Source organism: Gekko japonicus, unplaced genomic scaffold (genome assembly GCF_001447785.1).
Source record: "Gekko japonicus isolate JY-2015 unplaced genomic scaffold, Gekko_japonicus_V1.1 scaffold36, whole genome shotgun sequence".
In the NCBI taxonomy this organism is placed as follows: domain Eukaryota; kingdom Metazoa; phylum Chordata; class Lepidosauria; order Squamata; family Gekkonidae; genus Gekko; species Gekko japonicus.
This window is the reverse complement of record NW_015164182.1, coordinates 909,942-924,234: the sequence shown is the minus strand read 5'-3', so window position 1 is coordinate 924,234 and position 14,293 is coordinate 909,942. Positions and strand designations below refer to the sequence as shown.

General features: G+C 45.1%; 2 protein-coding genes across 2 annotated transcripts in view; one reads left to right on the top strand and one right to left on the bottom strand.

The window, feature by feature from the left end:
• The window catches only part of PTP4A2 (protein tyrosine phosphatase type IVA, member 2), a 70,499-nt gene extending 59,924 nt beyond the window's left edge, over positions 1 to 10,575 (bottom strand). The window contains exon 1 of the mRNA XM_015408099.1: positions 10,484 to 10,575. The gene's annotated coding sequence lies outside the window, so the exon portion shown is untranslated. The remainder of the gene's footprint in view (positions 1 to 10,483) is intronic.
• Positions 10,576 to 11,181: 606 nt separating this feature from the next.
• The window catches only part of KHDRBS1 (KH domain containing, RNA binding, signal transduction associated 1), a 45,060-nt gene continuing 41,948 nt past the window's right edge, over positions 11,182 to 14,293 (top strand). Inside the window, exon 1 of the mRNA XM_015408096.1 lies at positions 11,182 to 11,246. Within this exon, the coding sequence (XP_015263582.1) occupies positions 11,186 to 11,246 (61 nt within the window). The 5' untranslated portion in view covers positions 11,182 to 11,185. The remainder of the gene's footprint in view (positions 11,247 to 14,293) is intronic.

Genomic DNA, 14,293 nt, shown 5'->3' with positions numbered 1-14,293 from the left:
ATTTATTCGCTAAGCAAGCACATTTGGTCCCGTTTGCTTCCCTACCCATGGCAAAAGCCCTGGTGAAAGCTTTCCTACTCCACGTGGTCCGTCTATACATGCTCCTGGCTAAAGTCATATCCGATAGGGGAGCCCAGTTCGTTTCCTGGTTCTGGGCTTATGAAGCTTATGGGAATTGAACGTGTGTTAAGCAGTGCCTATCATCCCAAGACTGATGGACAGACAGAACGAGTAAATCAAACCTTGGAGCAATATCTGCGCTGCTTCATTAACTATAAACAAGATGATTGGGTGGATCTCCTACCCTTTACCAAGTTTTGCTATAACAACACATGTCACTCATCTACGGGGATGTTCCCTTTTAAGGCACTGTATGGATATGACAGTCTTCCGGTGCCTTTCCTGGAGAGACTCTCAGAGTTGGGGACAGGAGATGCAGCACAATGGTGTCAACACCTGAAGGACTCTTGGCCGCTCCTCTGCAAGACTTTGAATGCGGCAAATGAGGTGTATAAGACTCAGGCTGACAAGATAAGGGTGGAGGGTTGGGCTCTGCAGCCTGGGGATTCGGTGTATGTGTCTACTAAGACCATTAAAGTGTTGCAACCCAGCCATAAACTGGGGTGGAAATATATAGGACCGTTTAAAGTAAAATGGATGATTAATGAAGTGGCTGTGGACTTGGATCTGCCCAAGAACTTGAGCACTATCCACTCTATATTTCATTTCAGCCTCCTGAAACAGGCTTTGGGTTCAAGCCCATGGCGGCCATCGCAGCCTGTACACACCCCCCCCCCCATCATGATCCATGGCGAGGAACATTTTGAAATCTCGAAGATTTTGGACTCTAAAATCAAACATGGGAAATTGTTTTACTTGGTGGAATGGCATGATTTTGGACCCCAGCACCATGAATGGGTGGAAGTAGGGGCTATTCGGCCCCCTAAGCTGTTGCACAAGTTCCACCGGGAGTTTCCGGAGAAACTGAGTAACCTCCCGGAATAGCCGGGAGACCGCTCGGAATGCCGGGAGGGGCTGACTTTTGGGTGGGCAGAATGTCAGCTATGCTGCCATGATGTTTATGGGCAAGAGTGCATCTGCTTGACCTGTGTACCAACTGCTGTGGCATTCCTTCGTTCTTTATTATCTCTGACCTTGTAAGCTGTCTGTGTAGTGTCTTCCCATCAATTACCAGTGGGATTAGTTTCGATTGCCAGCTTTAGCTTTAATGGCCTGGGGGCCCATTCTCCTGCGTGCAGGAGTCAGGCCGATTGGCCTAGGGGTGTGTGTGTGTGCATACGAATACGAATACCTTATATCCTATTATGCTTGTAGGAACGTAGCCATTCCTAACAGTGACGATGTTACTGCCTCTATAGCTCTTACAATGAAGTATAACCTTATGATATTTGTTTGGCTGTAGAGCCTGACACAATGGAACAGGAAATACTATCCATATATAAGAAAGAAGCATGGACTCTTACAAAGTTACCTCCAGGCAGAAAGCCTGTTGGATGCAAATGGGTATTCAAAATCAAGTATAAAGATGAAGGGATTATGGACTTATACAAAGCACACCTAGTAGCCAAAGGCTATTCATAATATCGGACTGACTACTTTGAAACTTTTGCTCCAGTTATCAATCAAGCAACATTCAGAACTCTTCTTAGTGTTGCAGCATCAAGAGACATGATTGTAGAGCATCTCGATATAAAGACTGCATTCCTCAATGGAGAACTGAGGAAATATTTATGAAACAACCTGAGGGTTTCAAAGTCAAAGGACAAGAAAATTATGTTTACAGACTCAACAAAGGACTCTATGAACTAAAACAAGGAGCAAAGGCTTCGTATGACAAAATTACAGGACTATTGCAGAAGCAAGGCTTTGAGCAAGGGAAAGCTGAACCTTGCCTGTACACTAGAATTAAAAAATGGACAATACCAGTACGTTCTTGTTTACGTTGACAACTTGATCGTGTCTTGTCAAAACAGAAAGGATATTAAAGAAATAGCTGATGGACTGAAAAAGGAAGTAGAAGTCAAACAGCTTGGAGATGTAAAACACTACTTTGGGATACAAGTTGAGAGACTTGAGGATGGAACCCTTCTTCTATGCCAGAAATTAAAAAAATTATGGACTTTATAGAATCTGTTGGCATGAAAAACTGCAAAGCATCATCCATACCACTTGAACCTGCATATCTAAAGGAAAAGGATGGAACACCTCTCAGAGACATTGGAGAATACAGAGAAGCAGTTGGAAAAATTATCTACCTGAGCAAAACCACAAGGCCTGACATCACAGCAGCAGTTAGCATCTTAAGCAGAAAAGTGAGTTCACTTAACCATCATGATTGGAGTGCAGTAAAGAAACTAGCAAGGTATCTGAAAGGAACAATGGACTTAGAACTGAAAACTGCACCATCTGAAGGACCAAGACTAGTCGAATATATGGACGCCAACTGAGAAGAATTGAATAATTTCAAGTCAACAAGTGGATATTTATTATTATATGGAGATGGACTAATAGACTGGACTAGTAGAAAGCAAACTGTTGTGGCGCAGTCTACAGCAGAAGCTGAGTGTGTCTCAGCAGCAAGTGCCTGCAGTGAACTTGAACAGGTTTTTCATTTATTGAAGGGTTTTGGAATAAAACAACCTGTACCTGTAATTATGTTTGAGGACGATCAAGCTTGTATTACTATATGCAAGGGAGAAAGCACCACAGTAAAAAGTAGATCTATTGGTATTAAGTGTGCACTAGTGAAAGATCTGTACCAGAAGAAGCTAATTGAGATTGAATATTGTCGCACAGAGGAAATAGCAGCTGATATTTTGACTAAGCCACTGACCAAAGAAAAATTTGAACGTCTTCGTAAAATGTTGAATATAGTTGATCCAAATGTTAAAGTGAATAATTAATGATGTTTGTTCTATGTGCATGTTAGACCTTGAGAAGGAGTGTTGGAAATACGTGTGTTGCAAGGTCTAAAATTCAGTCATTATAGGGTTAATATGTGCTTTACCTTGTGTGCTATTGTTTAGACTGACCTGGAAGAAAACCTGGCACAGAGCCAAAACTAAAGTCTGTTTACTCACAATAATTGGTTAATGTATTCAGGTGATTTCCTGCTAGGGGTCAAGAAGAAGAATCTCCATTGTTGTAGACCATGTGGTCAAAGTGTAAAGATGTAGCCTTCTGTGTCTTTGTTGTTTTGTAGATTTCCTGTGAACCCTTCTGTAATGATTCCATGTTTTGGTGTGTGTGTTCCTTTAAATGTTTCATTTGACTGCAGTACTGTAAGGAGAGTGATAGAGGGAGACAAGTGTATTTTGATTGGCTGATGACTGAGAGTGTGAGAGGAGATGTTCTGAGAGGATTCTGTGTGTGTGTGTGTCTATGAGGAGATTCTCTGTATGAAGTTTGAAGAGTGAACATCATCTGTGTGACTATAGGATTTTGAGTCTATTTCTTTTTTTTTTTCTTTTTCCCCCCTGGAGGGATATTTTTATTATTTTTTATAAGACTACAAAACTACAAAGAAAATATAAGGGAGGGGGCTATCATCTAAGGATAAAGGATAGATAACCACACTACACTAAAAACCCAAGAGGAGGAGATCATATCCATGTTAATCCAAATGTTATTAATAAAAGTGTTAATGTAACAATATACTTGTAGAGTTCTTGTTTGTCTCGGCTTCAATGTTAGTATGTTAGTTGTGTGACAGAACTTTCTGAGCATCTTCATGTTAGTTGCTTCAAAAGGCAATTTTCAGAGTCCTTCTGCCTTTACTTCGGTTTTCTGTCTCTGAAATCATATGTAACTTTCGTTGCACCTGCACCCGTTTCTACAGCAGATTCCTCTTCCGTTCCAGAGGTAGCAGAGTCACTTGATTTCGATTCTTCATCTTTGGATTCCTCTTCCATTCCCAACTGGCATCTCAGAAATTCTTTGGCTTTGAAAGTGGAGTCAATCTTTCCTCTTTTGTCATAGATTTTAAAGATGACACCCTCTGGGATCGCCCACCTGCAGTTGTAGCTGCTGGGGTGCGAAGTTTTGATTCAGCGAGGTCAGTTGCTGGTTAATACCATCGAGTTGCTCCATCACCGGCTTGAGCATATCTGCTAACAGTTTCATGATGTCTGCTCCTTCTTCCGGTTTTGGACTCTGACTACCCGCCGGTTTCGCTTTAAACTTTCTTTGCGAGGCTGCCATTTTATACGATTGTTTACAATTCCAAACCGCTTCTCACGGACTTGAAAAATGGTCACCTTGCTATCAGCGCTAAAGTAAGTCTCTCCACACACAATCGCTGTTTATTTCCCCCCTGCCCCCTTTGTTACGCTTATCTGTCCATTGGCATAAGAGGCGTCCCTCTTTGTGCTCCGCTTTTCCCACGGGGGGGGGGGTAGTTCGCTTTTAAAATGTTCTGTTTATTTTGAAATCACGTTCATTGTCGGTCATTTCTCTGACCTCGCTCACAGTAAACGATATTCCGCTCAATCTCCAGCGCTTGTCCCAGTCGAAACAGCTTGTGCCCGAAGGCCACACAGCGGAAGGACCGTCAGGGCGGAGGGAAGCCTCAATTCTCTGGCATTTAGCCGTCGAAGAGGCTGCCCCTCAAAAGCCCTGTGGCCTGGAGCCTTTCGCAAAGGCTCCGTGTGAGTGCTACTTGAGGTAGCACCCCCCCATACCGCTGGTGTGCGAGTTGCTCCCCCGAGGTCCGGGGAGAGCGACCGCCATCGCTGATCCACAAACCGGAAGCCAGGATTTCTGTGTGACTAAAAGAGTTGATTCTATTCTGTGTGAATAAAACAAAGAGACTAGCCTATGTGGCGATATATATGAGAGAGAGTATACTGAGTGTATAAGCCTGTTAGAGTGGAGTTTGGAGTTTGAGAGACTGTTTGTAGCACCAAGCTTTGCCAGTTATATTTGCAAGTTCCTTTCTTCAGCAACTGTTCAAAATAACCAGAAACCTATTTTGTTCTTTGTTAAATAAATCAATTTTTGTTTTAACTTATCCCAGAAATCAGTACAGTACTTCCTCAGGGTCACATAGTCCTCTGAAGTGCCCAGACCCTAGGTCATACTACCAAAAGAAAGAGAATTGGAATTTTTAATTCCTGGTGGCAGCAGAAAACTACCAAGTTTGTATACACAGAGAGTGAGGAATTTCACATTACCCTTTTTAACCCATTTTGAAGCCGTTTTTGATTCGTCGTGGAGTAAACCGGTATAGGGCTGCCATTTCACACATGGCTTTCCCCTTCCGGTAAAGAGCTGGATCTGAAGCGGTTTGCCATTTCAGACTGCACCGCTTTCCCCCCGCCATTTTTTGCCTGCGCGGGCGAACACCAGCCTTTTTTTTGGAATGTTCGCTTTAGAGCGCCATAGCGCTATAGTGCTATAACACAACACTCCAGGCATTCCAATGGGGTTGATATAATGCTGTTGCGTTATACTGTTATAGCGCTATAAAGCGAACTTTTTTTAAAAAGGCGAAGATCGCCTGCGCGGGCGGGTGAAAAACAGCGGGGAAAAGCGCATCGGAACCGGGAGAGGAAACTGAAGACTACTTGGAAGCGGTTGACAGGTAAAACGCTTCAGCCCCGTTTCCTAAACGGGACAGAAGCGTTTGTATGTGAAATTACAAATATATTCCAATAGGGAATCGGTTCAAAAACGGTTCTGTCTGAAATGACAGACCAGAAACCGTTTGGGAACCGTTCCTCTTCCGGCTTATATTGTCTGTCTGAAATTCCTCAGTGTTTAAAGGTAAACCCATTTTCCCCTATAAGGACCTTCCTTTAGAAATAAAGATTTTTACATAGAAGAAAATGCCTCCTTTCCAGTGAAGCAAAGATCCATTGAAACTCTGAATATCTAACTATTTTTACCAATTTTTCCAACAAAGGCTTCCGCTGGGGTACTTAAAGAACCAACTCCTCCTGCAGTTTCCAGCCCATCTGTAAAGATCCTCTTCTAACCAGTGGACCATTTTTGGATAGCAATTTAGGGTGCTGAATTTTCTGCCCCTGGCTTATGTTTATGGTGTGCTTTAATACTGATAATTATTGTGCTGTTGTTTTCTGACTTTATGCTATTTTTTAAACCTTTCAGCAAGTTTCTGGAGAGTCAGGATATAAATCTTCCAATAGAATAAAAGATAATTGAATATTACTGGAATAAACAGTTAGTGGGATTTAGCTTGAGAGCCAGTTTGGTGTAGTGGTTAAGTGTGCAGACTCTGGGAGAACCGGGTTTGATTCCCCACTCCTCCACTTGCACCTGGCTGGATGACCTTGGGCGAGCTGTAGTTCTGATAAGAGCTGTTCTTGAAAGAGAGCAGTTTCTGTCAGAGCTCTCTCAGCCCCACCTACTTCACAGGGTGTCTATTGTGAGGAGGGCAAGGGAAAGGAGCTTGTAAGCCGCTCTGAGACACCTTTGGGTAGTGAAGGGTGGGGTAGAACATTAATTCACTCCTGTGCGAAAATAAAAATGTATATGGAATGCCTTTCATGCCAACCTGAACCCTCTAGAATATGTTCTGGAAGGAAAAACCCAGTCTTGACCAGAAGGCTGTTGAGGAGAGAACAAGTAACTAACATGAGGCTCCAATGGCTGAGACTTTGGTCTGGAAGCAGAAGGTGAAAATATTGATCATATCTGTGTTCCCAGCCTTCCTGCAAGGAGCTTACGGTGGCATACATGTAGGCATCTTCACAACAATCTTGCAGGGACTACTTGCATTTCATTTTCAGAGTTGAGGGAAAGTTAAATCCTTGCTTTTCCATTTCACACACACCATTTTCAGTTTTGCCACTAGAGAGCAGCAGAGAAACAACATTTGGCTCTGAAGGAAAAGACAAATCATGGACCCAACAGAGGAAGGAATATATGAGTGGGGCACACGGCCTTTCTAAAGATTAATAAAGTGTAGGTATACACTTTTCATGTTTTTTTTTTAAATTTCGCTATATTCTCTTTAACACAGTTTATAACGATCTACTGCAATGTGGCCAAAATTGCTTGGTTAATGGAGGAGTCCCATGAACTCAAGAAGCTGCCCTCTACTGACTCAGACCCTGGGTCCACCAACATCAGTATTTTCTGCTCAAACTGTGAGTCATAAAAGCTCATACCCTGCCACAAATTTTGTTAGTCTTTAAGGTGCTGCTAGACTCTTGCTCTTTTCTACTGCTACAGACAGACCAACATCTTGATCAGCTCTCCAGAGTCTTAGATAGAGGGTTTTCACATTGCCAACCTCCTGATCCTTTTAAACGGATTAAACCTGAGACCTTCCATATCTCCTGTCCACAATCTGTCACTTTTTAAAAATTTATAAAACTTTCTTCTGTCTGAAGAAAGCTTTTCACATCCTTCTCCCCTCTTTCCCCTTATCCTCACAACAACCTCCTAGTGAGGTAGGCTAGGCTGAGAAATTGTGACAGGCCCAGGGTCACTGGGTGAATTTCCATGGCAGATGGGATTCAAACTCAATCGTCCCAGCTCCTACCCCAGCATGCCAACCACTATGCCATGCCACTGCCAGCTCTCACATTGCCTCCCTTTTACTCATCATCACACACTTGCTCTGGCTGAGCCACAGGGCTTGGAAAAGCTGCATGAGACTACTGAGTCAAGTTCAAGGATCTGGTGCTGACTTTCAAGGCCCTGAGCAGTCATTGACTGATGTATCTGCAGGACTGTCTCCTCTGGAATGTTCCCAGGAAAGTGTTACGCTCTTTGGATACCAATCTGCTGGTGATCCCTGGACCCAAAGATATCCTGCTGTCCTTGACCAGGGCCTTTTTGGTCCTGGCCCCGACCTGGTGGAACTTTCTGCAGAACACCATCAGGGCCCTGTGGGACCTTATGGAATTCCACAGGGCCTGTAAAGCAGAGAAGTTCTGCCAGGCTTTTGGTTGAGGACAACAATGGGTTCCATTCTGGCTGGCGCCCTCCCTTCCAATCTAGCCTACTCTGTTCCTCTTCCACCCACCCATGAGGTGGCCACAGTCCAGAATGAGAAGAAATTGTGAAACTTTGCCAGGTGACTCTTTTAGATTTGCTGTATTAGTACTGTTTTTATATTTTATTCTACGGTTTTGTCGTTTTTACTAAATGTTGTACATTGCCCAGAGCTGATATCCTGAGCTACTGCAGGGACTGGGCAATCCATAAATGATGATGATGCAACCAACGAAGGTTTTACAACAACGCATCTCCATGTCAGGGAGCCTGCTGGTTGTCAGTCTGTGATTCACCTGTTTGAGACACAACTGAAAGGAAGCTGCTGCAGCACAAGCAGAAGGAACGTACTTCTGCATTTGTTAATGATTTTTTAATGCTTTTTTGTGCAGTTTAGCTGCTTTAAGACTAAGAAAATAAAGCAGGATAGAAACATATAAAATAAAATGCATGTGCTCCATTTCCCCAAGAGTGAGAAGTTCCCAGGGTAGCACTTACTGACTTGCTGTGTTTTCTGTAGCACTTGTTTTATTTACATGTAGAACATGCCCTGATCTGGATGGCCCAGGCTGGCCCAATCTTGTCAGACCTCGGAAGCTAAGCAGTCAGCCCTGCTTATTACTTGGATGGGAGACAACCAAGGAAGTCCTGGGTTTGTATGTGGCTTGGGTGGAGAATGAGTTGAAAGCAACCACTGTGTTAGAAGCACAAGCTCCTACCATGGAATCACAGGAACCTTCTGGGTGTGCGGGGTGGACCTGGAAGTGAAATCACAGGATGTGACATCACAGAGGTGATCACATCCTTGCTCCTGGCTCCACCCCAAAGTCCCCAGGTATTTCATGAGTCGGACCTGGCAGTCCTAGTTTCTGCACAGAGGCAGGCAATGGCAAACTACCTCTGAATGTCTCTTGCCTTGAAAACCCTACAGGGTCACCATAAATTGGCTGTGAGTTGACAGCACTTTCTACCACTGTAAGCAGAGCACTTCTAGAGAGCATAGAAATCCCTAAAAGAGACATCCTGTTTCCAGCTCCCACCCTGTGGTATTTTAAGCAGCTCCCAGCAGTATCTGTCTGTTTCACTTGTTTCCAGTGTCCAAAATGGCACTTTCTTCTCACAAACTCCCATCTACCTCCTCCCTCAATCTAGGAATGAGGGTCATCTCTTCCAAGCCTTGCTAAACATTTAGCCTTTCCAAACTTCCATTGAGGATGTGGCTACAATGCATTACCATTCAGTTTGGTTCTGAGTAGGGTGATCCGCTGTAAAGAGAATCCAGCCCTGACCTGGATGGCCTAGACTAGCGCAACGCATCAGATCCCAGAAGCTTAAGGAGGGTCAGCCTGGTTAGTATTTGCATGGGAGACCACTAAGGAAGTTCAGGGTTTCTACACAGAGGCAGGCAATTGTAAGTCACTGCAACTTGACAGCAAAAGAGTGGGAACACCCAAGCCTGTAGTAATACTGTTCCATCGGATCAATGTGCATGGAAGTGGAACCAGGGCGGCGGGGGGGGGGAGGGATATTCCTTCATGACTGTGGATGCGGGGGCCAAGTGGATCTTTGTGGTGCCTTTGAAAGTTTGAGAAACATGATCTTTTTCAGTTGACGAGGGAACAGAGATGTGGGTTGCCTGTGAAGAAACAGCAGTTTTGAGTAGAGAGAGAAGAGAAGAGATTGGATTTATACCCCACCCTTCACTACCCAAAGGAGTCTCAGTTTACAAACTCCTTTCCCTTCCCCTCCCCACAACAGACACCCTGTGAGGTAGGTGGGGCTAAGAGAGCTGACAAAAACTGCTCTTTTTCAAAAACAGCAGTGTCAGAACTATGGCTTGCCCAAGATCATCCAGTAGGTACAAGTGGAAGAGTAGGGAATCAAACCTGGTTCTCCCAGATTAGAGTCTGCGCACTTAACCATTACACCAAACTGGCTGAGCACACTGCTGGGAGTTAATCGAGTCATAGGGGAGTACACAGCATAATCTCTCTTTGTGTGGATTTGATCTGCGGTAGCCTATCTCTGCCTCCACCTGTACATTTGTTTAAAAAAGCAAATAAATTACATAGCACTAACTTTCCATCTCATGCCTTCCAAAGGGAATCAGCCAGGCAGCATAACTCAGGGGAATTTCTCACAGCTCCGGAAAACAGAGACTGAGCCACACTATACTGCGGGCTTGGAGCTACAGCCCTATATTTGCTACCTGGAAATAAATACCTTTGCACAAAGTGTAAGCTACTTCTGAGTAAACATGCATAGGAGTGTGCTGTAATACTACAGCTACAAGCCATAATTCTGTGCAGCTTAAAGTCCCATTACATCAAGTACCAGCCTGAGAAAAACTATACGGCTATATCAAGTTGAACTCAGGCACCGCACCACGAACTTCACTACCTAGCCACACGTACACCCCGCCCTGCCAAAAAAGCCACCTCTGGGAAGCATGCGCAATTCTTCTAGCGAGCATGCGCTCACGGCTCCGCTTTGTTCTTACCTCGCAGGCAGCCTTCCGCATGCGCAGCGATAAACTTCGCCAGGCAGCTTTGTTCCCCCTTCCCCCGAGCTGATTGTTTGACAACGCATGCGTCTTTTGAAAACGCTTTCACATTACGCGTGCGCGAAGGGTGCGCGCGGCGAGCGGAGGAGAAAGGAAGGCGGTGCCCCGCAATCAGGCGATATTGCGCCTGCGCAGTTCATCCAGTGCGACGGAGCTTTTTCTGTTGTTCGCCTCGAGGTGGGTCTTGCGCGTGCGCAGTAGGCGGTTTCCTGGGCTCACGCAAGCGCAGTGGAGAGCTGAGCTGAGCGACGGTTGGTGGCGGCTGCGGGTTTCGCGCCTGACAGAAAAGCAGTCGGAGAAGCGCGAGGCGTTCCGCTCCGGGCCTTCCATCTCCCATCACTTCCTTTCTTAGCGGCCCCGGCGCTCGGTCGGCGTGGCAACCCTGTTTCCTCGCGCGCCTTTGCCGCTCCTTCGGCCGCGGATGCAGCGCCGCGAGGACCTCACCGCCGCCCGCCTGGGCAGGGCCCCAGGCGCCGCCGCCTCGGTCCGCCTCCAGTCGGCCCAGGCTGGTGGCCGCCGCCTCTCCTGCCGCCCTCCGCCACCGGCTCGGCCCCGCCGCCCCCCAGCTCCCCCCCCACCCCGCTGATGCCCGGCGCCACTGTGAAGACCGAGCCGGAGAACAAGTACCTGCCCGAGCTCATGGCCGAGAAGGACAGCCTGGATCCCTCCTTCACGCATGCCATGCAGCTCCTGCAAGCCGGTAATTGCGCCGCCGCCAGGCCCACAGTAGGGAGGGAGGGAGGAGTCCCGGCCAAGGCCTTTGTCCCACGTTGGTGAGGTGGCCCTAGCAGACGCGCCACGGTTTCCCAGTGGGGGAGGGGCGCCTTGACTCACGCGCGCATACTCGTGCCTCTTTTCCGGGCACTTACAGCCGTTTCGTGGGAGCGTGGCAACGCGCGGGTCTTCGATGCTAGCATACAGGTTTCGGCAACAGGTCGTGTGCCTGTGGCGTACGCATACTAAGAAAAGTTGTACTAATTTTGCATAAAATTGCAATGGGTCGCTGCGCTAGGTCCCGTTGGTGGGCTTGCGAATGCTCGCGGTCTTACCGTCTGGAAGGCTTTTTTTCTTTTTTTTTAGTGCCCCCCTTGGGGATTTTTTATTGCCTTTTCTATAAACTACAACTTAATTAGGAAGGGGATGTAGAGACTATAGGAGAAAGTAAAGAAAACCCACTAAAAACCCAAGAGACTTAACAAGTTAGCTTTTAACTCCATATTCGATTCAAGTCCATTGAATATGGTCATCTAGTAATCATTTTAAATTAATATAAAAGTTTAAACACTACCATTTCTGACTTCTTAAAAAGCAAAATAAGAAATAATTATAACAATACATTGTAAGAGATTTCAGAGGACAATAACATTTCATTTTTTATATTTTTTCTTTCTCAAGTGTTAGCTTGTTTTCGGGGCTGCTGCTCCCAATTTAGAGTCTGAGGCCTCATCTGAGAATGCCACTGCTCCCTCTTCTTCACTTTCTTTGTTGCTGTCCTCTTCCTCCACTTCTATTTCTCCTGATGGTCAACTATGTTGATGCAAAAATTCAGGTGCCTTTTCAACAGAGTCAATTTTTTCTTTCTTGTCCATAAATTTAAAGATTGCGCCTTCGGGTACAATCCATCTGTAGGGGATGTTATTCTTCTGTAGAAATAATACCAAGTCTCCATATTTTCTTCTTTTCCTTATTTCAAACGGGATGTCCTTCAACACTTTTATTTCTTTCTCTTTGATTTTCAAGGTAGATCCATTTGTCGCTTTGAGGATTTGATCCCTCACTTGTCTTCTGGAGAATCTTATTATCACTTCCCCTGGCAGATTCTTTCTTGTAAATTCTGGGTACGACCTATAGATCATATCAATTTTGCTTTGTAGTATATCTGTTTTTATATCTGTCATAGGGCCTAATAAATCATGCATAGTCTGTTTCAGATTCTCTCCTTTCTCTTCTGGAACACCTTGAAATCTTAAGACATAGCTTGCTCTCTCCATTTGCAGCTGTAACACATGAGACTCCTCAATCAGTCTCTTTTTTTCCCATCGCCTACAGTTGTTTTTTAAGCTTCTTAATATTGGCATCCACCTCTTTCACTTCTTGTTCCGGTTTTTTTTTTTTTGCTATCTCAGTTAATTGGGTTTGCTGTGCATTGAATTTTTGATGCGGTGCCATGACCTGTTCCAGCAGAGGGCGCAGTGCTTCCGTCAGCATTTTTTGAAGCTCTGTAGTTGTGTCCTGTCTAGGCACAGAACTCACTGGGCTGGTAAGTTCCAGCAAGAAGCTTAGGTTTCATTTGATTGTTTTTCTCATCCTTCCTCGTGGGCGCCATATTTGGGAAATTGTTTACTTTTTGTAAAAAGTTATCAGTCTCTGGTACTCTTATATCAGCCTGGTAAGTTCTTAAATACTTTTTATTTCAGTTCATCTTTCTTCATTAGCCCACCCCCCTTTTCGTAATGGCTCGATGTTCACTTAGTTTTTCTTAGCAGGGGAGAGTTCCCTCCCCCTCACTTTCAAAGGGGAGGTTTTCAGCTCAATCTTCGGTGTTTTTCGCTTAACCGTTAACTCACTTTTCAATGATAAATCAGCTTTCGTTTTCAATTCGTTCGGCCACCAAACGCTTGTTCCAGTGTGTGATTTCTAGTTCCCATTCAGGATTCTCTGCAGCGGGACCTTTAGGGCATGGAGAAGCCCTCCTTGGCCTGCAGGGTCGCTGGAGGAAGAGCTCTCTACCGCCCCATGGCTGGGAGCCCAACAAAGCACTCTGGGGGTGGTGTGGGCCCTCCTCACCACGGCTTCTGGCAGCCGTCTCCCGGAGCTCCGGGAGAAAGCGGCCGCCATGGTGAATGCCAAAACAGGAAGTCCAGGGCTTTCTCTTTTTCCCATACATACGCATATTTCTGACTTGAGTGGTGGCTGTTAGGGAATATATTCCGCGGTCAACCGCATTGCTTGTTTGAGTGAGGCTGGGGGTTCATTTTTTACATTGGCGCTGCGGGTGTTGTACTGAACTCCTGGCCATGCCCGGTTGCGGATCCAAGTTTGGCTCTGTATTTATTTTGTACATGTTTTAAAGTAAGTAAATTGGTATATATTTTGAAAGGGTGTGAACAGAACCCCGTGTGGCTCTTCTCCTCCCCCCCCCCCCGGCATGGTTATTCAGGGTCCCTGTACTGAATAGCCCCCAATTATAAAGGAGGGGATTAACAAGCAAGCAAGGCCGATTTATTTGCCCCTGCCCTTTTCTGTACTTACCTGACGGAGGGTAGAAAGTAGCTAGGCATCTCCTTGAGAAATGCTTGCTCTGAATGTTAATGTCTTTTTTTCCTTTTGAGCCAATGATGAGCCAGTTTTGGCTGAACATAACAAAAATACAAGCCAGGGCTCATACATGGTGATAAAACACTGGCCAGATCTAGAATTTGAAATAAAACCACAGATAACAGCTAATCCACCTGTGTGGACAGAATTTCTGAGGAAAGAAAGAAATCATTATCTTGGCGTTTGTAAATTCTGTATTGCTTGGTCACCAGATGCAGTTCTTGCTCTCTAAAACCAAGGATGTCCCTTTAGACAGGCAGGCTAGTTGCTATTTGCAGGCCTGGAGTTATGCACCTGTAAGAACGTATTTCTGGATAAAATTATGCTTCTGAATGCACATGGTAATGCTTATTTTCAAAAGGATAAAATTTCATCCATATATATCTGTGTGAAAAAAAATTATTGTAAATGTTTAAATTGTACTTTGTT